The 26,746-nt window shown below is 38.9% G+C and overlaps 2 protein-coding genes and 1 long non-coding RNA gene across 12 annotated transcripts in view; 2 read left to right on the plus strand and 1 right to left on the minus strand.

The window, feature by feature from the left end:
- Window positions 1-1,350: 1,350 nt before the first annotated feature.
- Window positions 1,351-11,262, plus strand: trim47 (tripartite motif containing 47). The gene is made up of 9 exons (XM_037747984.1): window positions 1,351-1,624; window positions 1,957-2,171; window positions 6,809-6,854; window positions 7,068-7,163; window positions 7,438-7,662; window positions 7,888-7,910; window positions 8,024-8,145; window positions 8,941-9,584; window positions 9,616-11,262. The coding sequence occupies exons 1-8, from the start codon at window positions 1,442-1,444 to the stop codon at window positions 9,468-9,470; spliced, it is 1,440 nt and encodes a 479-aa protein (XP_037603912.1). The 5' UTR covers window positions 1,351-1,441; the 3' UTR covers window positions 9,471-9,584; window positions 9,616-11,262.
- Window positions 11,263-13,787: 2,525 nt separating this feature from the next.
- LOC119475370 lies at window positions 13,788-26,346 on the plus strand. Of its 2 annotated transcripts, none has more exons than XR_005203776.1 (5): window positions 13,788-14,053; window positions 16,313-16,433; window positions 19,636-19,766; window positions 23,321-23,397; window positions 26,211-26,346. It is a non-coding gene; the product is annotated as an uncharacterized LOC119475370 (long non-coding RNA). The 2 variants fall into 2 exon arrangements; XR_005203775.1 differs by lacking the exon at window positions 26,211-26,346 and adding an exon at window positions 24,838-24,967.
- The window catches only part of trim3b (tripartite motif containing 3b), a 42,425-nt gene continuing 32,899 nt past the window's right edge, over window positions 17,221-26,746 (minus strand). For 7 of the 9 annotated variants that reach the window (XM_037747977.1, XM_037747979.1, XM_037747980.1 and 4 more), the window contains 9 exons: window positions 26,191-26,343; window positions 25,497-25,875; window positions 24,812-24,915; window positions 24,501-24,668; window positions 23,195-23,363; window positions 22,626-22,667; window positions 21,850-21,920; window positions 19,614-19,754; window positions 17,221-19,470 (listed from right to left, as the gene is read on the minus strand). In XM_037747977.1, the coding sequence (XP_037603905.1) occupies window positions 19,318-19,470; window positions 19,614-19,754; window positions 21,850-21,920; window positions 22,626-22,667; window positions 23,195-23,363; window positions 24,501-24,668; window positions 24,812-24,915; window positions 25,497-25,875; window positions 26,191-26,343 (1,380 nt within the window). In that variant the 3' untranslated portion in view covers window positions 17,221-19,317. The other 2 variants (XM_037747982.1, XM_037747983.1) reach the window with 2 other exon arrangements.

The raw sequence follows: 26,746 nt of genomic DNA on the forward strand, positions 1-26,746 counted from the left end.
GAAATTCCACAACATTGTAGTGTACTGTTTAGCTGTAAAATTAGAAAGTTTGTTCCGGCTCGTGGGCGGTGCTTGGTATTTCCTCAACTGATCTCAACATGGCTGCCGGGTCACAAACGTTCTCATTTTACAGCTAAACATTTTTCATTGCTCTCACCCAGTTTCCTCCCGGGGTCACAGTTCACCCGTATTTCTCCCGATTTATGACAAATTCTCACACCTTTTTTTCATTTTGATTATCACAACCTGTTTCTGGCACTCTACAAGCGTGTATATAAGCCCTACTGTTTCCACCCAGACAACAATACAGCTACACCAAATGTTGTTTACTGGCAGAAAAGAACTGCCCCCTAAATAAATAAATGAAAACGTATGAATAGCCTATTAGTTTATTCAAAAGGGATACATTATTCTGTATTTTTTCCTGAGATTTAAAAGTTTTAAAGATTGACAATGCTGTTGCAGTGTACTTATTATTTTTGCTATTTTCATTCTTTAAAGGTCAACAATGTAGGAAACAAAATCTCAGACATTTTTTTTTTAGGTCTCAAGGTTGGCAAGTATGCAGAGGCACACGATGTTTTTTCAGATTACCTGTCTCATACACTACTTTCAGGATATAGTGACCGTTTTATAAAAATAACTTTTTAAAATCAATTTTGCTCCAATTCTACCCACTGTAGCTTTAAGTATTATTTTACTTGTGATAAAAACTCTTTTTTTATTATTATTATTTTTTTTTTACCTTACTAGAGTAGATAGATATATCAGCAGAGAGAGAGAGAGAGAGAGAGAGAGACAATAGTGTCATCGCCATAGAAGCTGCAGGATAGGTCAGTGCATGTCACAGCCTAAGAGACAACCACAACAACAACACATAACAGATGTAACTCACACTCTGCCTTTTATTTACTCCTCTACTTCATGTTTTTATTTATTTATTTGTTTTTTATATATATACATATATATACATTTGATATTTGATATTGCAATATATTGTTGTTCATTGTTTTTTATTTGTTTTATTGACACAACAGACATAAATTACTTCTATATTGTTTTCTACCATTTCCATGTTCTTTTTCAAATATCTATATACTGTAATTTGCTTAATGAATTGTATATATATGTATATATATTTTTTTGTTTTTATTTTGTTCTTTTTTATTATTATTATTATTATTATTATTATTATTATTATTATTATTGAATTGACGCTTTGGCAATATTGTTCACTTAACACACATGCCAATTAAGCATATTGAATTGAATTGAGAGAGAGAGAGAGAGAGAGAGAGAGAGATGGAAGAATCTGATTGGTTCAGACGGGAGATGACGCAGCACAAATGTGCCCGCTGCTTCCCTCCTCTCCTCTTCCTCCTCTTCTTCCTTCACTTCCTGCCTGCTGTGGCAGTGTTGTGTTTGCTGTCCGCCTGTAAACATGGCTACCGCTGGAGCAGCTGGAGACGACCTGAGGAAAGAGCTCACATGTGCTATCTGTCTGGACTTCTACAAAGACCCCGTTATCCTGAAATGCGGCCACAACTTCTGTCGGTTCTGCATCTGCATGCACTGGGATGAAAATGGCGGAGACTACGGGTACCAGTGTCCTCAATGCAGAACGGTAAGTTAAAAACACACGCTCTCGTATTGTCCACCGTGCTCTTTTATCTCACTAATATGTTTGGTACATTTGTGACTATTATTTAAAAGTGAATTCAGAGTAGCTGGTTGACAGTTTATCATTGAAAAACAGCATTAGCCAACGTTGCCATGTTAGTTACGCAGTGCATTACTGTGGCTACCGTTGTTATGATGATGGCTGGCTGTTAGCTACATTATAAGCAGGGAAGTTAGCTAACAGTAATGTTAAGGAGATGCTTTAATGCAGAATAAGTACTACTAACTGTGTCCTTGGTTACAAGCAGATATCTGCCTCTTTCTTTGTTCCCTCAGGTGTTCAACAAGAGGACCTTCACTAAGAACTACCTGGTGCAGAACCTGGTGGCCAAACTGGACGACCTGGAGTGTCTGGGCTCTTGTCCTCCACCCACCAAGCCTTCTAATAAAGTAGATGGGAAGTGTGACCAACATGGAGAGGAGCTGAAACTGTACTGCCAGACTGATAAAAGGCCCATCTGTGTGGTCTGCAGGGAATCTAGAGCACACAGGTTGGTTGTCTTCACACCTTTTTTTTTTATATATAGGGAAATTATAAACACACTCTATTAGGCTATGTCGTATCTTTCCTGCGACAGTGCTGTTGAAGTGATGAGGAAGGATGCTCCGCGGACACTGTTCTTGCTGGTATAACAGAGTTTATTACAAACAAGCAACAAATATCATAACGAACGTCTAGAACGTCCGGAGGTCTCAAGTCAAATCTGAAAGTCCTGCACTTCGGGGCTCTCGCGCCTCCTTATATCGGGTTCATGTCATGCAACATCTGAGCTGAGCGCATGACCATGTATGGCTCCCTTGTCCTACATGTTTATCTTTCAGCCCCTGGACATATCGCATGACCATATGTCTCCACGCATGCCTCTTACCCACATGTTTACAATTAGGGGCCTCACGGTCTTGTGCAAGACTTGAAAATATACCACAGCTATTAGGTCACTTTCTTGAAAGAATCATCAGAACAAGATGGGTTAATTATTAGTCACTGAGATTGTTCAGGTCAGGTTGCCAATGTAGACCTTGCCAGTTAAATGAATCTTTATACAACTACATATGATGCATGTCATGTTTTAGCTGCATTTGGTCTGCAGGGAATCTAGAGCACACAGGTTGGTTGTGTTCACACCTTTTTTTATATATATATATATATATATATAGCGGGTAAAATAAGTATTGAACATGTCACCTATACATACAAAGAAACCAAAACAAATAAGTTCAGAAATGACATTATGTGTAATAATGTGAAATGACACAGGGAAAAAGTATTGAACACGCTTACTGATATTTATTTAATACTTTGTACAAAAGCCTTTGTTGGTAATGACAGCTTCAAGACGCCTCTTGTATGGAGAAACTAGTCGTATGCATTGCTCAGGTGTGATTTTGGCTCATTCTTCCACACAAACAGTCTTCAAATCTTGAAGGTTCGTGGGCCTCTTCTATGAACTCTGATCTTCAGTTCTTTCCATAGATTTTCAATTGGATTCAAGTCAGGTGATTGGCTGGGCCATTCTAGCAGCTTTATTTTCTTTCTCTGAAACCAATTGAGAGTTTCCTTGGCTGTGTGTTTGGGATCATTGTCTTGCTGAAATGTCCACCCTCTTTTCATCTTCATCATCCTGGTAGATGGCAGCAGATTTTTATCAAGAATGTCTCGGTACATTTTTTCATTCATCCTTCCTTCAATTATGTGAAGTTTGCCAGTACTGGATGCTGAAAAGCAGCCCCACACCATGATGTTCCCATCTCCAAACGTCACTGTTGGTATGGTGTTTTTAGGGTGATGTGCAGTACCATTTGTCCTCCAAACATGGTGTGTATTATGGCATCCAAAGAGTTCAATTTTGCTCTCATCTGACCAGACTATATTTTATCCCAGTATTTCACAGGCTTGTCCAAATGTTGTGCCGCAAACTTTAAACGAGCTTCAACATGCTTTTTCTTCAGCAATGAAGTCTTGCGTGGTGAGCGTGCATACAGGCCATGGCGGTTGAGTGCATTACTTATTGATTTCTTTGAAACAATTGTACCTGCTAATTCCAGGTCTTTCTGAAGCTCTCCACAAGTGGTCCTTGGCTCTTGGACAACTCTTCTGATAATTCTTTTCACTCCTCTGTCAGAAATCTTGCGAGGAGCATCTGGTCGTGGCCAGTTTATGGTGAAATTATGTTCTTTCCACTTCCGGATTATGGCCCCAACAGTGCTCACTGGAACATTCAGAAGTTTAGAAATGCGTCTGTAACCAATGCCATCAGTATGTTTTACAACAATAAGGTTGCGAAGGTCTTGAGAGAGCCCATCATGAGATGTTTTGTTGTGTGACACATTGGTAATAAGACACCTTTTTATAGGCCATCAGTTGGGCCTGAACCAGCTGATATTAATTTGCACTGACAAGGGGCCGGATTGCTTTCTAATTACTGATAGATTTCAGCTGTTGTCTTGGCTTTCCATGCCTTTTTGCACCTCCTTTTCTTCATGTGTTCAATACTTTTTCCCTGTGTCATTTCACATTATTACACATAACTTAATTTCTGAATTAATTTGTTTTGGTTTCTTTGTATGTATAGATTACTTGGGTTGTTAACAGCATCTGGTGAAAATTTCATCTCAATAGCACCTTTGGCAATATATTTACTGAGAAAAATGGTGACGTGTTCAATACTTATTTTACCCGCTATATATATAGTATATATATGGAAATTATAAACATACTCTTATTAGGTTAGCTATTCCTTGCTCTGCTCTTTTTTTTGCAAAATTCACCAGTTACTTTCTTGTTAAGAATCATCAGGACAAGATGGGTTAATTATTAGTCACTGAGATTGTTCAGGTCAGGTTGCCAATGAATCTGTACAACTATGATACATGTCCATGCAGAAGAGACATTTATATTCATTATGACCTGGAGATATTACCATTGTTTCACAGTAACCAGACTTCTGAAACCTAAAACAGTTTTTTACAAGTATTGATCTGATGAAAACTGGGACCATTGCCAGGTTTCTGAACGTCTCAACAAAGTTACCATTTAAATACATAAAGGAAACCATATTATTGTGACAAATGGGATATTGGACAAATACTGAGCCTAAAAAAAAACCCAGTTTATATCAGTCAGTAATCAGGTTTCTCCCTCACCCACACTTCTGCCAGAGCGATACTTTCCCTGTGTTGTGTCATTGTCATGCTAATGCCCACACTTAACCCTGAATGAGAACTCAATCTGAGTCATTGGCCCTGTTCACACCTGGCATTAACATGCGTCGTGAGTGATCCAGTCACAAGTGGACGGCTTTAAGTACGTCTGTTCACACCTGGCATTACAATACGTCTCCACATCGTCTTGAGTGACCACTTGTGATGGGATCTCACTTCCCCCGCTTTATATGTAAATAAACACGTAGTAAACACATAGCTAATTCAGCAGGCCTTTGATGTAATATTACATGAATGTCGGTAGTAATATCCTACATATTCGTGAATTTGGGTACATTTTATTAACATCCCCGACAGGCATCATGGCTGTCTGTGATTGGTTGAAAAAAGTGGTAAAGGTATCCTCAGGTTAAAACAGTGGTGGTGTCTTCTAGAGCAGAGGACATTTAATATCCCGGCACAAATTCACATGGATAATACAGGAGCTTTTGCAAATGTCAGGGCTGGGGAAATTTTGTTACGGGTGAGTTAATCACTTAGCAACAGGGCACATGGAGTGTGTTTTTATGTGCACCGTTTCAACATGAATGAAAGTAAAAGACAATGGCTTGGTTTGAAATCGCAAACTACATATTATTCATACTAAGTAGGATGTCAAATTGAGTATGTAGCACGTTTCAGCTGCGTAGTATGTGGATTTTGTGTAGTCGAGAAATGCCTGGATGTATACTAGATTCGCAAGAATTTCTTAATCTGAAACGTGAGCTTACTGGACATACTCAGCTGCCCCAAAATGCATTGTGGCTCTTCACTGTCCAATTGCAGACTGCGTGGCAGAAGTTTAAAATATTTAACAATTGGATAAAATAATTACGAGTGATGCAACATAAATCATCAGCCATAAAATTAAGACCACTGACAGGTGAAGTGAATAACATTGATTATCTCGTTACAATGGCACCTGGCAGTGGGTGGGATATATTAGACAGAAAGTGAACATTTTGAACGTTGAACTTGTTTTGGAAGCAGAAAAAAGGGTAAGCGTAAGGATGTGAGCGACTTTGACAAGGGCCAAACTGTGATGGCTAGACGACTGGGTCAGAGCATCTCCAGAACTGCAGGTCTTGTGGGATGTTCCCGGTCTGCAGTGGTCAGGACTTACCAAAAGTGGTCCAAGGAAGGAAAACCAGTGAACCGGCGACAGGGTCAGACCCAAGACTCATTGATACACATGGGGAGCGAAGGCTGGCCCGTGTTGCCCGATCCAATAGAAGAGCTACTGGAGCTCAAATTGCCAAAAAAGTAAATGCTGGTTCCAATAGAAAAGTGTCAGAACACACAGTGCATCGCAGTTTGTTGCATATGGGGCTGCGTAGCCGCAGAAAACATACTGTATTTAACACTAAAATATTTGATCATTTTAGTTTGCCTTAAATTGATACTAGAAAATATTAAAGTGTGTACAAGGTAATGTCCATTCACATTTGTGATAAACATTGTAACTGACACATAATATGCGATTTCGAACATAGCCATTATGTAAGACAAGAGTTCCTAAAGCAAGCATGCATCTTGGGAATATTACTCCTATGGTCTTTTTAAAGGTACCCTGTGGAGTTTTTGATGAGTGGGTCCCCGGTTTATTTGTGTTGTGCATGAGGACGCACGTGTGATTCACAACATTTTTTTTTTCAATCGACAAAGGCATTGATGAAGATGACTGGTAGAAAAACAGAAATATTTAAAAATCTTCTTTTCTAATGTTTTCGAGGAAGGATGCACTCAACACTTTTGTTTGTTAGACCTCAGGGATTCACACAATGTGCTTTGGTAAGAAGCACTGCATGAAAACATAACTTGTGTTTGTTTACAAGAAAACTCCACTGGGCAAGTGGTTTTTGGGTGCTGTGACAAATCGCCCTGCAAACCACTAACTGTCTGGCCATTTGTTTTATTGTCGTTTCAGACACCATGAGGTCGCACCCGTGCCAGAAGTTGTGAATGACATGAAGGTCAGTCTAACTATGAATTTGTTAGGATGCATTCTCTTGTGTGTTAGTCTCCCGCTGTATATTTGGCCAAGACAGCCGAGATTGTACGGCCTTTGCCATTTCTTATTCACTACATCCAGATCATTTGCATAGCTTATTTTTAGTCTGTGATATTGCAGATTATGTCCTGTTTCCCTGTATGCATGTGTTTTAATATGCATGTTTTTTTTACAGATGGAGTTGAAACTGAGGCTAATGGAGCTCAACTGGCAGAAGTCTCAATGTGTAAAGGTTATATCAGCTGATGAGCGCACCAGAAGTGAAGTGAGGGTAAGAAATGGTCCTTTTATAAGCCTTTTTTTTGCTGGTGACATTCAAGTAGTCTTTCAAGATTACAGCCTTCTCTAACATCCCAATTTTACCCTATTTTGTCAGTTCTATTCAATGCAATATTGCAAAACAGCTTGGAGTCCTACTTAGTAGTCACAAAGTACTTGATGTATAAACATTGGGGTACACACTGCATTGAAATGTTACAATTAATACTGAACATGCACATCATCAGATCCTTCATCCTAACCCTCTGAACCTCTCCGTCCTCCAGTTGAAGAAACAGAGACTCAAGGAGAAGATTGAGGCGGACGTCGGTGCCTTGGTCCAGTTCTTGCTCGATGAGAGAGACTCCCTGCTTGAGAGCCTGGACGCTGAGGAAGTGGCCACCATGGCCGTCATAGACGAGAACCTGAAGATTGTGGAGACAGAGGTGGCAGCTGTGGACAAAGCTATAGCTGATATCCACAGCCACATCAGTGGGAAAACAAACTTTGAGGTGAGTCAAACACATCAGCTGTCTGATTCACAGAGATTTAACCATGACCTTGATCATGCTTTTACCAGAGCTTCACAATAGAGATGGATTTCTGTCAGAGATTACAGAGTTATTGTCTGTGTGTAATAAGGAACCAATGCTTCAGAAACCACTGGCGGTACATAATCAAAGTGAGATCGATATGAAGTGTAATCAAAATATGCCTTTTTTTTTTTCTTCCAACAGAGCTTGGCTGAGACGTTCAATGAGTAAGTAGTTTACAGTTGTTTATTTGATATGAACCTATAGAAATCCCATGCAAATTTCCTTTAAAAAAATTAGCCATCACATAATCATATTTCGTTAAATTTTTCTTCCACAGAGTCATCCATTGCAAGCCTTTCGAATCTATGGAAACGGTTAATTGTCCGACTGAATTCACAGACTTCTCAGGGCCCTTCCAGCTTATCATGTGGAAGAAGATGATGCACGTGCTGCATACCAGTGAGTTTACTCTATAAACATAAGCATGCACTGGACAGTCAAATGTGTTGCAATGTGAGGTCTAAGACTGGCGGAATACACAAAAGTTGTGTTTAAACTGATTTTCTAATAAGTTGCTATTAGAAAAAATTAAGTTGCATCCAATGTAGGATTTTGTATGTGCAAAGGTAACATGTTTTATGCATGCGTTACACCTATTTAAAGCCACCCACACATGATCAGCAGTCAAATCGCTCTGCGCTGGCTATGCCATTGTTTTCCTATGAGGTCAAAATATTTTGTCCCTAAAATCAATGAATAATCTTGATCTCAATATTGATCAAAATAATTGGGATTATCATTTTGGCCTTAATCGTGCAGCCCTATCAACTAGACCGAAGCGCTACCCTTGGTGTGGTAAATTGAAATTATTTCAACTTTGACCTTGGTTGCGGCTGACCTTTCAATGAAATAACAGCTGCAACTATTGTTGTTGCAGAAATGCTGAATGGCGTTCCTTGCGCACATTTTGATGACGTATTATACCCACGCTGCGCTTTGCCTCTTGCAAGGCTCCGCGCCCTACCTTGTGGTGAGCGAAGAGCAAAGTTCTTATCATGTAAAGGCAGCTTAACCCAATACAGCTTTTCGCTTTATATTTCAATAGAAACAATCTAATGCTGGCTGGTCAGCCTATACTTGGACAAAAACGTCAAACTGGATAAATCTTTTCTTCTTTTTTCCCCAACGTACTACCAGCTTCAGCCCAATCTTAAAGCAATGTGACCTAACCTCTCCCCATCTCTCACTGTGTAGTGCCTCAGAACCTCACCTTAGACCCGGACACGGCTCACCTGAACCTGGTCATCTCAGACTTCGACACCAAAGTGGAGGAGGGCCGTGTTCGTAACCAGGAACCGGACCTGCCAGCCCGCTTCACTCGCTTCTGTGGTGTCCTCGCCACAGCCCAGTACGCCAGTGGCCAGCACTACTGGGAGGTGGACGTGAAGGACAAAGGTGTGTGGTACCTGGGAGTTACCACCGAAGGCAGCAACAGGAAGGGCTTCGTCAGCCTCACTCCCTCCTCGGGATACTGGAGCCTGTCTCTGCAGGACCGGCTGTACGCCAACGGAGAGGACGGCCGCATCCCCGTCGCCGACTACTGGAACTCCCCTCGGGTCGGCGTGTTCCTGGACTACGACAACGGGCGCCTTAGTTTCTACGACGCCGTCACAATGAAGAGATTGTACATGTTTGACACCTGCTTTGAAGAGCCCGTCTATCCTTTCTTCAGCCCAGGGAAGAATGATCCATGCAGCAGGCTGCAGATATGCCACTATTACTGAGAGCGCTGTGATGAGTGTTTAAATCTACTTATTTAAGGGTAAACTCATGCGTTGCCAGTGTTTTCAGATTTGCTGGTTTATCTGAGACCAGGCTGGAGTGACAGGGTGACCCTTGGAGCCAGGTTCTGTGTGCATTTGAGCTGTTACTTGTTGGTCTCGCTGGTGTTAGAAAATAAGTTACCAGGTGTCTCGTCACAGCTATAATGGAGAGCTTAATTTTTTCTCATATTTCGAGGTTTAAAATTTGTTATCGTCCAACCTAGACACACACTGTAGGCTTATACCCCTGACTATTGTGGCCGGGGGTTTGGAGAGGTGCTTTGTTGTCTGAATCACTGTGTCTGCTGGGATGCAGATGCTCTTGTTGATTAGAGCACCTCTTATCCTATTAGCAACCACTATGCCATAAGTACAGACATTAACTCATATTGGCTGTGTTTTTGCCAAGCAGGGTCAGTGCCGTTGCCTTGTTGGGTAGAACTTGAAGTAAATATGACATTGTTATCACATTGATAGTTGTTGACAGTTAAGATTCCCTCATTAATTTTAGACAGAACAGTCCGTTCAGTGCTGATATTTATCAGGATTATTTGACTGAAATTGGCCAACTTGTACTGGGATTTCAGCTCCCAGACAAATAATTAGACTTCCCAGGAAGGAATGGCTCGGGTTGTTTGTTTTGTGAACGTTAATTTTATCATTAACCTTTTTAAAATCGCCTTTTATTTATCCTTTTTTAACACTGTACATTGTTAACACCTGCAAATTCCTCTGTATATTGCTCTTGAGTCACATTTTTGCAGCTTCTTTTTTTGTGAGCAGTAATACTGAAGGCAGGATGTTGTATTTTGTTTAGAGGTATTTTAGAAATATTTTTCCAGTCTGCTTGAAAATGAGCAGCAAAGCTAAACAATTTTCAAATATTCAAACAGCAAATTGTTAAGATTTAAAGCCATGTCCTCCAGTATGTTGTCACTTAACGGGTAGACATTTAACAGCCTGGTGGACTTAACTAAAATGTGAACTTATGGATGTAAACCTGAATGAAAGTTTTATTACATGTTTTTTTGTTTACTTAATTCTATTCCTTTAAATAATCCTGCTTTAGGTTATTAATTACTAGCTGTTGAGTTGGTCCTGACGTGTTTTTAGGTCTGTTATCCAACTCGGTCCAGTGTGATTTCAATTTTTCATTATTGATGTTGAATGTGAAAATACATGTATCTGGACAATTCTATATATTTTTTTCCTTCCTTCATAAACTTATGATTTTAAACATTGTTTTATTTGAGATGATCTTTATGGGTTATTTTTTTGCTTGTGCAGTTATGGACCTGCAAGTGAGGTGTTTGCCATCTTACAGGGTCGTACGGTGATATTTTATTTTTTCAAATGATCTTATTGAGGAGCTTAGTAGAAACATTTAACGGCATGATCAGTGATAATATTTGTGAACGGCCTCGCTACAGCCAATCGCAAGTTGCTCCTTTTTTTGTGTTTATTTTCAGACACCTAAGATGTTCACGTGTTAGGACAGCAAAACTCTGTGCTCTTTAACTTTGATTATTTGCTGATAAATGTTTTGTCTAAGATGGTTTACCTCATTTATACCTATACATACTTTTCATTGCTGATTTTCATTCATGTATTCAGCTTAGCAGTGTTCGGGCTGTGTCTTGATAAGATGTGAGATACAGTTATTTTGGTAGTCCCTGTTTGTAGCCCTTTCACCTGCTATAAATGTGCTTAGTGTTTCTCAGACTTTACAATAAGATTAAAAGAGGAAAAAGAACTGTTTTATTTTCCTTAAAGCTTCTACTATCCACTTGCTGTACCCACTTTGCTCAGTGTTATTACCCTTCTTTTCATAAGAGGGCCAGTCTATATGGGTGATATAAAAACAAACTAACAAATGTATTAGCTATGGGTACACTTAAATGTATCACTGGCAAGTAATTTGGTTTTAAAATCTAATTTGTTTGCCCTCAGTTAGTAAAGTCAAAACCTGCATTAGAAATTCAACTTCGTCATAATCATAACATGGCAAACTGCAGCCCAACAGACAACAACAGCTGTCAGTGTGCTGACTTGACTATGACTTGCCCTAAAACTGCATGTGATTATCATAAAGTGTGCATGTCTGTTGAAGGAACTGGCCTTCTACCTCCAAGAGGTCAAGGCCCAGTTACGTGTTAGTTAATCTTGTGTGACAAAGAGAATTTCCAAACAGATGAGTTAAAGCATAATGATTCAATTTATTCCGAACAATCAATGTTGCATAAGTAAAATAAGAGTTTACAGATATCTGGATCCAATCAACGTGTCCCTGACAACATACAGTGCATGGGTCAGTTCGTGAAGTCTGAACCCCGAGCTATCCCTGATCCAGCCTATTCATGGTTTACACAATAGTAATATTCATGAGCTTATGGCACGTGATGTTTTTGCTGCATATTTTCTTCTTTGTTATCTCCTTCTGACTCCTTCCTCTTCTTGACCTTGCAAAAAGAACAGCACCTGTCTCCTCCCTTTCCTCGCAATCACTTCCATGCACAACAAATCCAACAGTCAGGTTATTTCAGGTCATTGTAAGCACTTTTGTACATAATAAATCCAACACTGTAAAGGGGAGACTCGTGGGTACCCATAGAACCCATTTACATTCACATATCTCGAGGTCAGAGGTCAAGGGACCCCTTTGAAAATTGCCATGCCAGTTTTTCCTTGCCAAAATTTAGCTTAAGTTTGGAGCGTTATTTATTTTTTTGCAACAAGCTAGTATGACATGGTTGGTAACGTTAGGTTTTCTAGTTTCATATGATGACAGCTTTAAAACTGAGCCCGCTACAACCTCCGAAAGCAAGTTGCGTCAAAGAAATTAGTGGCATTAAAGCGAATTTGTGTAAATGCGTTATCACGTTAACTTTGACAGCCCTAGTTTTTGCCACTTTGCTGCATCAAATTATTGAACTTGATTCATCGTTTCCTTCTCAAACTGAGTTTAGTGGCTGCACTAGCTGTTAAATGATTTGATTTTTTACACCTGAACAACCAAGTTGTTGAACTTTGATTTGTGAAAATTCCTGTTAAGGACTTCTTTTTGTTTAAGAGGCTTTTTAATAGTGCTGTTGCTCCCTGTTTACTATTCTGGTCCAACATTCTCATTTAACCTTCTGAGACAGTTTGGTGTTGCCGATTCAGTTTTCATACTGCCAGAACATTTAAGGAGGAGGTGAGAAAAATGAGTTCTCTCCTCCTCCTGCTCTGGTAATGACTCAGTTAGTGACATTCTTTCTGGAATATTGTCTACTCATTAGACTGATAAAAACTATGTTTAAGCTGCACTACTGGGTGCCTGGCTCTACACACTGGTGGGACAACTTGTATCCATGGCAATGCCTGGGTTCTTCCTCGACAGAGGACACAACAGTTCAGCATTATAATGAGCACAAATTGTAATGGCTGCTTGTGTGACCTTATGCAACAGATTCTGAACGTCAGTCTTTTATGACTCATTTGGGTTACAGATAAAAGTCTCTAAAGATAGATGCAGATTTTGGCAGTTATACAGTGAAGATGCCGATATCTGATTTTTGCAGTAACATTCAGTATCTTTAAAAAGAATATTTGTGCTAATTCTGCTAAAAACAGTAAACATTTTATGGGAGGAAGTCTTTTTTAATGAGACGATGTTTATATAAAGAAGATGAAGCAAAAATGCCGTAAGATCTAAAAATCACATTGCTACCAAAGAAACAAGATGAAGTCATCTTAGAGTTTTTATTTGAAACGTGATAGTATACTTTAGCATAAAAAATGTCATATATAGTATATCATGAAAAAGTGATAATAAATATAAAAATGTCATAAAAGGAGTCATAATATAGTATGACATCAAAAAGTCATACAAAATATCATAGTATAGTATACCATAAAAATGTTGTAATGTAGTATGTTATAAAAATCTCATACTATAGTATGTCATAAAAATGTCATATTATAGCCTAGTATGCCATAAAATGTAATAAAAAAAAGTCCAAGCATAGTATTACAAAAAATGGCAGTATAATATCCCTTTAAAAAATGTCATAAAAATGTCATAGTATAGTACTGTATAACATAAAGATGTCATAGTATAGAATGCCATAAAAAGTAATATAAGTCATAGTATAGTATGCCATAAAAATGTCATTATATAGTATGTAGGAGCCATGTTTGTTTGTTTTGTTAAAGAACTACAAGCATGGATGTATTAAAAGAACTACAAGGCGTCGCAGTTTTAGTTTAAGTGACGCAATCACTGCGCACCCGCCATGACACCTTGGTCATGAATCAGACACAGGTGTGTGTGATGAGGACGCCGAGAAGGAATTGTTTTTTTTACCGGTCGCTCCCAAGCAAAAGCTATATGCAAAGAAGATTAAGTTTGTTTTCGCTTTAGTGTATTGATGTTGAGCTAAGGCGTCAGTTTGTGAATACTTTGATGGAGGCGTCGTTTATTTAGTTACGAGCGTAACGTGCTGCACATCAGCATGCTGCAACCCAACCAACCCCAGACCTTCAATCAACCCAACTAACAACAGGTAAGTGATGCATAATAAGCTACTGTGGATATTATAGGGTTTTTTTTTCACGGAAGACATATTGACATGCACGTACAAATATTGAAATGAATGATGGCTGAATTTAATTTAGCTGCTTTGATTTCAGGGTTCCCGGTGTTGTGCATGGTGACTCAGTGTCACTCTCACTGGGCGTTAGTGTTACTAGTAATACCTGTGCTTTTCCTACTTTCAATTTTTATATAATACAAATTAAAATATTAATAATAATAATATATATATATATTTTTTTGTTTTGTTTATTTCTTTAAGCATGTTATACTGTGTCAGTCATAATCAGCTGTTGTTTTATTACTATTATTATACTTGGGCTATGCGACCTCTATAGTTGGCCTCCAATAATATTCCAACTGGAACATTACAGAGTTAAGGTGGTGTGTTTGTTTATAGTGCTAATACTTAAAGTGTTTTTCTGTGTTATTTGTAGCCTATAGTATCTCTCCACAACAATGAATAAAAAGGTACTACTAGGAGATTAGGTTTGGGGGTCCTCCCCCAAGAACCTTTGAAGGTTTTTGACTTAAAACTATGTAATGTCTTTGTTGTATTTTATTCTTGCAAGAAGAGGCACTGGTTATACAGAGTCACACAAAGTCTGCAGAAGAGTGCACTGCAGGAGATTATTACAATGTGATTATATAGAACTCTACAGCAGGGACTGTGAGAAAAGGAGTTGTTTTACACAGATAAGGAGTTGTTTTACTCAGACAGTGTCCAAGTAAAAGTCAATACCCAGTTATTTCCCACTACATGAGACAAAGAGCACACAGACAGTAACTTTCCACTGTTGCATAAAGAGACATCGTTACATACATAGTAATTTTCCATTACAACCGTTATTATTGCTTATTAAATTATTATTTTTTTTTATTTATCACAGCCTTCGTGTGAACATTCAATTCTTCTGGAAATGTTTGCCCTGTAAAATCATATTCTGTAAATCAGAAGAGCAAATTCAGAAATTGTTTAAATAATGCATCATGAATTACATTTGTAAAAAAAAAAAAAAAAAGTTGTGACGAACAGTTCACTAATTATTTTACAAAAAGGACGTGAACATTGTATTGATAGATTACAGCATCCTCGTTCTCACCACCTGTACTGGCCCACTTCAAGCACTGCATTGAGCTTACAGTGTATAACCAGCTACAAGTCTGAAAGCCATTATAACAATTTGAAAAGCATTCTGTAGGCACACCAGCACTTCACTGGATGGATAACAAATTATGTTTGGTGGATATTGACTCGGGGAACTCGTGGTTTATGGATCTGAACAAAGAGCAGATTATCAGAAGTGAAAAAGAAAAATTTATCCTTTGATGCACGTTTACAAGTATTTATATGACGTGGCAATTATTTGAACCGAATGACGCCGTATATTTTCAAAGTCACGATTGAATGTCTTTGTTCACCATGTTGAATATCTTAATGCTGGTATGAAGTAGGCCATAAAAATGTCACACTATAGTATGTCATAAAAAAGTGTCATACAAAATGTCTTAGTATAGTGTGTTGAATAAAGTCATAGTATAGTATGTTAAAAAAAATCATTAAGAAGTCATAGTTTAATATGTCAAAAAAGTTGGTATATGTATATCGTAAAAAAATTGATTAAAAATGTCACACTATAGTATGTCATAAAAAAGTGTCATACAAAATTTCTTAGTATAGTGTGTTGAATAAAGTCATAGTATAGTATGTTAAAAAAAATCATTAAGAAGTCATAGTTTAATATGTCAAAAAAGTTGGTATATGTATATCGTAAAAAAATTGATTAAAAATGTCATCATGTAGTATGTCATAAAAAATATCATAGTATAGTATGCCATTAAAAAAGTACATAGAAAAGTCATAGTACAGTATGTGGAAAAAAGTCATGAAAGTCATAGTATAATGTCATAGTATAGTATGTCGAAAAAATTAAAAATAGTAATAGTATAGTATGTCGAAAAAAAACCATAGTATGTAGAAAAGAAAAAGTAATAGTATAGTATGTCGAAAAAAGTAAAAGTATAGTATGTTGAAAGACAAGTCACAGTATAGTATAGTATGTTGAAGAAAAAAAGAAAAGTCATAGTATAGTATGTTGAAGAAGAAAAAAAAAGTCACAGTATAGTATGTCGAAAAAGTCAAGTCATAGCATGGTTATGAATACACTGCATACATACAATATGAGTAGTATGAACCGTTTTAACAGTGTGTATGGTTGCTTTCAAAAAGGTGCAGAGTTCCTCGAGGTGTCAACTGTTTGGAGAAAGCTGTTGCTGAGCCTGCTGATCGTGGAACGGAGAGTCCTGTAGCGCTACCCAAAGGGCAGGATGGAAAACGGTCAGTGGCCAAGGTGAGAGTTGCGTTATTACTGTCATAGTAACGTATGTCATAAAATATGTCATAATATAGTATGCCTTATGAGGGTCATAAAAAGTCATAGTGTAGTATGTCGACATTTAAAAAAAAAAGTCATAGTATAGTAGTAAAAAAAAAGTCATAGTATTGTATGTATAAAAAAAATTAAAAAAGTCATAGTATAGTATGTTGAAAAAAAGTCATAGTGTAGTATGTCAAAAAAGTCATAGAATAGTATGTTGAAATGTTTTTTAAAAGAATCAGTATAGTATGTCGAAAAAATTTAAGAAAAGTACTAGTATAGTATGTGGAATAAAAGTTATAGTATAGTATGTCGAAAAAAAAGTCATAGTATAGTATGTCGAAAAAATAAGTTATAGTATGTTGAAAGAAAAAAAAGCCATAGTATATCGAAAAAAAGTCATAGAATAGTATGTTGAAATGTTTTTTAAAAGAATCAGTATAGTATTTCCAAAAAATAAAGTCATATAGTATGTTGAAACAAAAGTCATAGTAAATCATGTCAAAAGAAAAAGTTATAGCATATCGAAAAAAGTCATAGAATAGTATGTTGAAAAGAATTTAAAAAGTACTTATAGTATGTCGAAAAAAAGTCAGTAGTATAATGTTGAAAAAAGTCATAGTATAGTACGTCGAAAAAAAGTTATAGTAGTTTGTCAAATTTTTTTTAAAAAGTACTCGTACTGTATGTTGAAAAAAAGCGGAGGCATTGATTAATTAACTGAAATCCTGTTATACAAAACAGAGCATTTGCACAATAGTTCTTAGTGTAATTCTTTAATATTTACAATCATACCTTTGCCATGATTACATAAATGTAGTGATTACTTCTTGTAAGACCGGCCTCTTGTAGTATACACCGTAGGATACACAAGATGGTTGATATACCATTTAATTTATATGTGCTTCCTTTATTTCACACAGACGAGTGGGTCAGTGACAGTTACAGGTGAGACACAGACGTCAAAATAAAACCATAGGAACACAGGGGTCTGATTTATGGAGGAGGAAAGTCAACTAAATCTGTCATTATAGAGAGTTTTCTATTAAATTGGGAAGACGGAATGGATTACAGATCAATTATCGGGCACAGACAGTTTATTCATAAAATACAGGTGAAAAACTTTCTGGTTTCAGCTGGTGTTGTGTTCTCAAGGAGCGACAGAAAACCTTCAAAAACACTGAGCAAATAAAAACAAATACTGGAAAAACCCATGATAAAGGTGCTTGTCAGCTACAACAAGAATGCGATTGTAATATACAGTAAACTTTGTGATTATGTTAAAAGGCTATACACAGAAGAATATATTACTCTTGCAAACTATATAACTCTTATAATATTTGTATTTTGTGCAATGTTCAACAACAACTTACAACGATACGTTTTGGCAGAAGGAAAAGTTACTGTTTAACTGGATGTGAGCTCTGGGAAGAGGCAAACGAGAGAACGGCTTTCAGTGCTACAAGTAGTTACAAGGCCTATATACGAAGATGTTTGGCAAAGAGGAGACAGTTCAAATGCACCAATTAGAAAAATAATTTGTAGAACAAATTATGTAGAAAAGAAAAGAAAAAATAAATTAAGTCCTTTGGAAAAAAAAAAAAAACGCAAATAATGTGTATACAACTTTGTTCCATTGATGTTTGCAAGTCATTCAGTTGGCTACTACTTGGCATGACCTTCTACTGTATTAGTATATGCTCCAGTGTTGATTCAGTAAGTGCTGTAATAAGCAGGCTATATAGTGAAATAACATGGACATCAAATCCATGTACACCTTAATATGCACAGTATGTACAACTACATTAGGTTGTAGATATGAATACACAAAAGTGCAAGAACTAGTGGGGTCAGATATAATAAGTTTGTTTTGGTTAATAGAAGAAAACGATTAGCTAGATGTGTTCAAAAACCTTTTTCTATTAACTGTTGTGCTTGTCTTTGGGTACCAAAATAAAAAAAATGTGCATATAGGTCAACTCATCTTATGTCTTAAAAGAAAACAAAAATCTATATCCATTTCTACATCCATGTGCAGGGATCTTGTCAGAGTGATGAGGTGCAAAATGAGAATAAGAAACAATTCCTTTTTAAAACAACACATTCCTGTCTGCATGTGTTGTGTTTACTGATGTGAAATTGAAGGCAGTGATGACAGGGTCATTTTTTTTGGAGCACACCAACATGCAACGGTGTTCAAGGAAAGGCCTGAGCATTGTTATTTCAATCACAAAGCATCATCAGGAAACAGGTAGTACACTTCTGCGTCCGTGTCTCGCTTTGCTTGCTGGTTGCTGGGAGTGTAGCCGATCTGCATTGCCCCAAAAGATTGCAGTGAATCACCAACTTCAGACTGGCGGGCTATCTACTGGTGAGAAATACAGCTGCAATGCCTTGTTCCAGAAATTAATTTGGTTTTGGTTAAAAACACTTCTGGTAGACAGACCATGAGTGATCAAATAGGGAAATATTTAATTACGGGATGTTTTATTCCTTGGATGCTTGTGAAATAAAATTTCTTTCTTAACCTTTATTTCACCAGGATAGTCTCTTAAGATTTATTTTTTCCTCAGAGTCACTTCTTGCAATCGTTTTTGGGATAAGTAGTTTATTGTCTTTAAAACACATTTTAATTACACTAAATTTGGAGTTTTTCATGTAAACATTTTTTCTCAGATTTCTTTGTCTGAAGCTCTGAATATTAGATTTTCTAAAATATGTACAGACAAAATCAAAATGAAGTTCATTTGTGGAACCACTGTAAAGTGTGCAGGCACGTTGCAGCTCTATGTCCACAAGCAGTACGTGACGTTCATTTGTCTAAGCGGGGTTTGCGTCGGCGATGTCTTTCCTCAGCCTACTGCAGATATCTGTAAACCTTAAAGCAGTGGTTTCCAGAGTCGGCAACAGCCACATGTCCATCTGAGGTGAGGGCGAGGCCCTGGGGGCCGTACAGCGGGTCTGCTGAGGTGTTGATGTAAGATAAGAAGGAGCCTGTGCTGTCAAACACCTGAAATAGAAAAGTACAAAGGTTGGAGGTTATGTTGAAACAAACTATAGTGGTAGCAATAACAAAATACTCTGCAGGTTTCAAGCTGCTGTGCTTATTATTTTCAATATAAAATGTGTCCTTTTGAATATCGCCTGTCTCACCTGTATTCTGCTGTTTCCCCAGTCAGCTACAATGATGTTTCCGTTGGCGTCTACGGCCACACCAGTGGGAGCATTGAACTGGCCATTGCCTTCACCATGAGAGCCAAATTTGAACAAGAACTCTCCATCTGCATTGTACACCTGGGACATAAAGTGAGTAAAACACACATTTTCTCTACGTATCCATGAGCACTTTGATATATTCAATCGGCATAAATTATATACAGAATACATGCATACTATTGGTTTTGTGTTATTAGTCCTACTTGTATTAGTTATTACAGCTGCTGGGCTATCATTATGGCTTGTCACTCTGTGTCTCTTTCGCTCTCTCTCTCCCTCACTCTGTCTCTGTCCCTCACTCTGTCTTTGTCTGTCTCTCTCCCTCTGTCTCTCCCCGTCCCTCTCTCTCCCTCACTCACTCTCTCTGTCTCACTCCCTCCCTCTCTCTTCCCCTCTCTGTCTCTCTCCTCCCTCTCTCTTCCCCTCTCCCTCACTCTCCCTCCCTCACTCTCCCTCTGTCCCTCTCTTTCTCCGTCTCCCTCACTCTCTCTGTCTCTCTCTCCCCCTCACTAACTCTGTCTCTGTCCCTCTCTTTCTCCCTCACCCTCCGTGTCTCTCTCCTCTCTCTAACTCTGTCTCTGTCCCTCTCTTTCTCCCTCACCCTCCGTGTCTCTCTCCCTCCCTGTCTCTCCCCCTCTCCCTCTGTCTCTCCCCCTCTCCCTCACTAAGTCTCTCTCTCTCTTCCCCTCACTCTGTCTCTCCTTCAGTCTCCCTCACTCTCCCTCTGTCTCTCTCCCCCTCCAACTCTGTCCCTCTCTTTCTCCCTCACTCTGTCTCTGTCTCTCCCTCTCTCTCTTCCCCTCACTCTGTCTCTCCCTCAGTCTCCCTCACTGTCTCCCTCCCTCCCTCTCTCTACCTCACTAAGTCTCTCTCTCTTCCCCACTCTCTCACTGTCTCTCTTCCCCTCACTAACTCTGTCCCTCTCTTTCTCTGTCTCTCCCTCTCTCTGTCCCTCTGTCTCCCTCCCTCCCTCTCTCTACCTCACTAACTCTCTCTCGCTCTCTCTCCCTCTCACTCTCTGTCTCTCTTTCCCTCTCCTCTCCCTCACTAACTCTGTCTCTCTCTCTCCCCCTCTGTCTCCCCCTCTCCCTGTCTCTCTCTCCCTCACTAACTCTGTCCGTCTCCCTCTCTCTCTACCTCACTAACTCTCCCTCTCTCCCTCACTCTGTGTCTCTCTCTCACCCTCCGTCCCTCTATCCGTCTCTCTCTCACTCTCCCTCACTAACTCTGTCCCTCCGTCTCTCTCCCTCTGTCTCTCTCTCCCCCTCTCCCTCTCTCTGTCTCTCTCTCCTCTCTCACTCTGTCTCTCCCTCCCTCTCTCTACCTCACTCTCTCTCCCCCTCTAAGTCCCTCTCTCTCTTCCCCTCACTCTGTCCCTCTCACTAACTCTGTCTTTGTCCCTCTTTCTCCCTGTCTCTCCCTCACTAAGTCTCTCTCTTCCCCTCTCCCTCACTAACTCTGTCTCTCCCTCACCCTCCCTCTGTCACTCTCTCTCTCTCCCCTCCCTCACTCTGTCCCTCTCTTTCTCCCTCACCCTCCGTCTCTCCCTCACTCTCTGTCTCCCCCTCTCCCTCCCTCACTCTCTCTGTCTCCCCCTCCCCCTCACTAACTGTCTCTGTCCCTCTCTTTCTCCCTCCGTCTCTCCCTCTCTCTGTGTGTCTCTCTCTCTCTCTCCCCCTCTCTCTCTGTCCCTCTCTCTCTTCCCCTCACTCTGTCTCTCCCTCACTCTGTCTCCCTCACTAACTCTGTCTCTCCCTCACTATGTCCCTCTCTTCCTCTCCCTCTGTCCCACTCTGTTTCTCTCTCTCCCCCTCTCCCTCACTAACTCTGTCCCTCTCTTTCTCCCTCACTCTGTCTCTCCCTCTCTCCCCCTCACTCTCCGTCTGTCCCTCTTTCTCTTCGTCTGTCTCTCACTCACTATGTCTCTCTCTCTCTGCAGATGGCCGCCCACCCGGTTCTGTTCCTGGCCACAGCGTGCTTGGTGGATCTTGTTGGGTCTCTAAACTATGGTGTACGGTCTAAGACCTGCTCTATATATAAAGCGTCTTGAGATAACTTCTGTTGTGATTTGACGCTATACAAAAATAAAATAAATTGAATGCATCAAACTGAAAGTATACTACTTATGCTTGAAGTAATTAATATTTTGAGTGCAGGACAATGTATGTCTTACCTTTACAGAGTGATTGTGAAAATCGGTCACAATAATTTCATTCTTGTTGTTCACTGCAACAAAGTGCGGACCTGGATAAGGAGAGAGAGGCAGGTTAATGTGAACTTTGCTGTACTTGGAACAGAAACAGATTCCTGTAGTTTACACCATTTCGTTTACTGTTAGTGGGCTGTTGAAATACAAATTTCAGCTACAATCACAAAACCTTGTTTAATCAGATGGTTAGCTGTTCTGATTTGCCTGGATTAGTTTGATTGCATTGTTTTCATGCATTAGATGCTTTAATGCGAGTTACAATTGTTTTCCCGTTTTTTTCAGAATGTCAAAACAGTACTAAAACTCTAAATTAGATTATAAGGCTCTGAGATTCACCATAAACACTGACGGATTTAAAAAAAAAATGTATCATGAGTAGCTATTAATGTGACGTGAAACCTATTGGCGGAGTTACCCACTAATTAGCTCGGTGGCTTCCAACACTGATTGTCTCGTAGCAAACGGGGAACATCGGTTAGTTTCAGTGAAAATCATTCACACTAACCATTGACACAAAAACCACAATGCACATGACAAAATGTTCCTTATTGTAATAGCAAGTGATTATTACAATGGCATGTACTGTACTTGTATTTCTGATTATTATTGTACAGGCACAGCTTTGATTTGTCAACAATCTGAGCTCTCAGGAGGGCAGACACATGATCAGGGAGTTGGGTTAGACAGAGGGCACTGCACTGTGGGATTAAGGTTGCAGCAAGGCCACACTTAGTACTTACTGAACACTGAGCCAGATTTATTAAAGTTTGGGCCAAGTTTTTCTGGATTGAAAAACAGGAGGAAGAACAGAAAAAAAGGAAAATAGGTAGTCAGAGATGAAGGATAAGCAAAGAAGAAAATAGAGTAGGGTGGTCCGCACAGGCGTTGTTTATGGGGGGAGCAGGGGGCCACTGCATCGCCTGGGGTTTTTGCCTACAAGTATATACAGTCTTACATTTTTAAATAGAATACAACATGTGATGCAATGCATTGGTCTATATTCAGACAGAATGAGAGCACAAGAGTACATTGTTTTTCTCAAACTGGTGGTAAAGGTTTCAACAAAACCATGTATTGATTTTATTCCTTGCTAGTCTTATTTACTGTATTTATGTTTTTAAAAATCCCAAATAATATATAGTATCCATGTGATATTTCATGTTGTCATATTATGCTAAATATGTGAAATATCATGACAGATTTACATTAAAAGTCAGTAGACACTACTGCCCCACTGACAGATCACGTCATTAAAAGAGAGAGCATTGTTAAAAACAGGACTTTCGTTACATTGAGGCCTCCTTCTCACCTGCAAACTGTCTGTCAGACGTCCCCCTGCCTCCAAACTTAGTCACCAACTTCCCATTAGATTGAAAGATGAAGACACAGCATGCCTTGTTGTCCACAGTGATGATGTGTCCATTCTTGTCCACAGCCACACCTTTAGGACCCATGAGCCGGCCTGCGCCAATCTTATTCTGCGAGGGAGGAAGACGAAGAAGATTTTAGCAGGTAAAGAAAAACGTGAAAGACATTGAATTTACCAGCCGTGCCAGAGTATAGTATGTCGAAAAAATGTCAATGAAGTCATAGTGTAGTATATGTCAAAAAAGGTCATAAAGTCATAGTGTAATATGCCATAATATGTCGAAAAAAATAAAAAAGTAATAGTATAGTATATCGAAAAAATTAGAAGTCATAGTATAGCATGTAAAATAAATAAAGTCACAGTATAGTATGTCAAAAAAATTAAAAAAGTCATAGTACAGTATGTCGAAAAAAGTAAAAATAAAATCATAAAATTGTCATATAGTATGCCATAAAAATGTGATAAAAAAAGTCACAGTATATTGTCGTAAAAAAGCCATAGCATAGTAGGTCATGTAAATGTCGTAAAAAGTCTGTATAATATGTAATCATAAAAAGTCATACCGTATTTTAAAAGTCATAAAAAAAAATCACAGTATAGTATGTCAAAGAAAGTCATAAAAATGTCAGTATGTCCATAAAGCTCATAAAGTCATAGTATAGTATTTAAAAAAAAATTATAGCACATGTTTAGTATAGTACGCCATAAAAAGTCAAAGTACAGTATGGCGAAAAAATTAAAAAAGTCATATAGTATGTCAAAAAAAGTCAGAGTATAGTTTGTCGGAAATATATAAAAAAAAGTCATAGTAAAGTATGTAGATAATAGTCGAAAAAGGTCATAGTATAGTATTTTTGGAAAAAATCATAAAAAGTCATAATACGGTATGTTGAAAAAATTCATAAAATTGTCATAGTATGCTCTAAAAATGCGATTTCAAATATCACAGTATATTAGGTCATAAAAAAGCCATAGTATAGTACATCGAAAAAAGTTGATAAGTCATAAAAAAATTCTGTAGTATAGTATGTCGAAAAAAGTAATTTTATGTCAAAAAAATCACAAGTCATAAAAAAAGTCAAAGGACAGTAAGTTGATAAAAGTCAAAGTATGGTATGTTGAAAAAAGCCAGCAGGTCAAAAAGGGTCATAAAAATGTCCCAGTATAATATGTAATAAAAACATGAAAAAAATCATAGTATGGTAATAAAAAAAATGTAACCTAATATCAACCTATGAGATCTCACCTTAAATTTGCCGTCAGAGGAGAAGATGCTGACCCATCGATTGTCATAGTCGGCCACCACAATGTCACCGTTCATATCAACAGTGACGCCTGTCGGTCTCTGCAGTTGTCCCGGAGACCGACCTCTGACCCCAAAGCGCATCTTAAACTGGCCATCATTGGAGAATACCTGTAATTGGTTTTAATCAAAGAGCCCCTTTTGAGTGGAATGTGTCATAATCACAGTACTACAACAGTATTTTCCTATTATATTTGATCACAAATGCATCATGGTTGCACTGACATGCATTTTCCTCTCTGTGTCTGTCTCACCTGTATGCACTGGTTGTTGCTGTCAGCCACCACCACTCTGCCGTTACAAGAGGCTGAGATTCCCTGCAGATTTGTGAACTCCCCTTTTTCTCTGCCCCGGGAACCTGACAAATAAATAATAACACACTCAGTTAATGTGCAATTTCATAATTTAACCTTTGTCTCAGTGTGTAATAAAGGCTCATACCAGTGGTTTTGGACTAAAAATTGCATATACTACTGATCATTTTTCAAGCATAACAACTTAAGTGTTCAAATTGGTTTTCTACCTTCCAGGCAAATGCAGGTTTCGGTTCATGTCAGTACCGTTAAAAAATGAACTGACAAAGAATTGAAAGACCTGCTTGAGAGAGGCAATCCTTCACAGTGAGAATGTATCTTTGCATGGCAGGGACACTGACATCCAAAACCTGAGAGTCAACATTTTAAGTAAGCAAACACCAAATTCTCCCCATTACATCCATATTTGTTTTCTATGTTTTATCTTCCGACAACATACTGTAGCTTGTCAGTGTGTTTTTTTTCTGGATGAAACATCTTCTATCAAGTCACAGCAAGTTGATCTAAAAACTTGTGGTATGGCTTAGAAACTAGTTTGCAGTGATGACAAGCCTAATGTCTACAGGGTACTTGGTTTGACATGTACAGTGTATGGCCCTTCTCTCCTGGATGGGTCATCTCTTACCCACTCTGTAGATGAGCTCATCCTCAATGGGGTTCTCCTTTTTCTTGGTGGTGCTGTACATGCTGGAAGGTCGACGCACCGCTTTCTGCCGTATGTGGCCCCCCGTTCCGCTGGGAGACTTCACCCTCCTCTTCACGTCATCTGGAGATTGTGGCACATCCGAGGGCTTGATCGCCCGCAGGCGGAACGGGCTGCCACGTATCGGCTGGCCGTACAGCAACAGAGCGAAAGAGTACTCTCCCTCAGAGCGTAACGTGTAGCCCACCTCGTATGTCCCGTTCTTATTGTCCGCTATATCCGCCTCTGCAATGCGGCTCCCGTCAGCAGACGTTATCTCTGCTTTTAAAAGAGCATTTCCTGTTCGCACCAGCTCCCCATCCTGCAGAGAGAGGTCATTGGTTCAATTTCAGAACAAGAAAAAAATATCTTGTTGTTCAAGCAATACAGCAGACACATCACAAACTCCTAACAGATTTGTTTTTGATAATAATAATAATCGCTGTTAATTGCCTTGGTGACCAGAGTGGCCACCATAAAATAACTGACTTCATGCAAGAGAACAAGAGAAAAATAGCATGAAGTGGGAATTAGAACAATAAACTAAACTTAGGTATAAGACTAAAGCAAATAAACACATTAGATTCACTTTACAGATGTAGAAAATGGCAGTGAGGCTAACTATTAAAGACCGTACTTTGTCTTTTGTCGTCACAGTAATTGTGTGGTGTTGCCCAGTTGCTGCATGGCGGAGGCCCTCTCCTGTGGCGACAGAGGTGTGAGCCACAGCGGCTGTGGTGAGGAGAACTCCCAGGTTCTGGATGGAGCGCCGCAGACCTTCAGTCTCCACCTAGAGCAAAATAGCACACAAGATAAACAATATTTTCCACTGAATAATCCCTTATTGCTCTAAGAAGTTACTTTTTCATGGTTGGTTCCATGTGATGTATGGTGACAAATGACCACAAAATAATCCCATAACGCTCAAATAAGACAAGTATATGCTACCTGCCTGGGGTGAAACTGTGGCTAGTGAAGAAAGTCAAGCATCTATCAAGCTAAAGACTAAAGGGAGATATTTTTCTCAGGACTGAGTAGGTGAAGAACAAATCGGAATAAAAAGGAGAATGAAATTGGACTTGTCTGGTGGACATAAATACAACAGATATGAAATGTGCATAATCATCCAGTCCATGTATATCCATTCAGTATTTATTTCTTTGCAATATTTGTATTGTTTACAACTTCCAGAA

This window comes from Sebastes umbrosus, chromosome 17, assembly GCF_015220745.1.
Source record: "Sebastes umbrosus isolate fSebUmb1 chromosome 17, fSebUmb1.pri, whole genome shotgun sequence".
NCBI classification, from domain to species: Eukaryota; Metazoa; Chordata; class Actinopteri; order Perciformes; family Sebastidae; genus Sebastes; species Sebastes umbrosus.

What these genes read in the sequence shown, in the direction of transcription:
- trim47 (XM_037747984.1), top strand. Translation starts at nt 1,442, where the DNA reads ATGGCTACCGCTGGAGCAGCTGGAGACGACCTGAGGAAAGAGCTCACA. An exon ending in GCACCAGAAGTGAAGTGAGG is followed by an intron (nt 7,164 to 7,437) that starts GTAAGAAATGGT and finishes TCCGTCCTCCAG; the next exon opens with TTGAAGAAACAGAGACTCAA. An exon ending in GTGGGAAAACAAACTTTGAG is followed by an intron (nt 7,663 to 7,887) that starts GTGAGTCAAACA and finishes TTCTTCCAACAG; the next exon opens with AGCTTGGCTGAGACGTTCAA.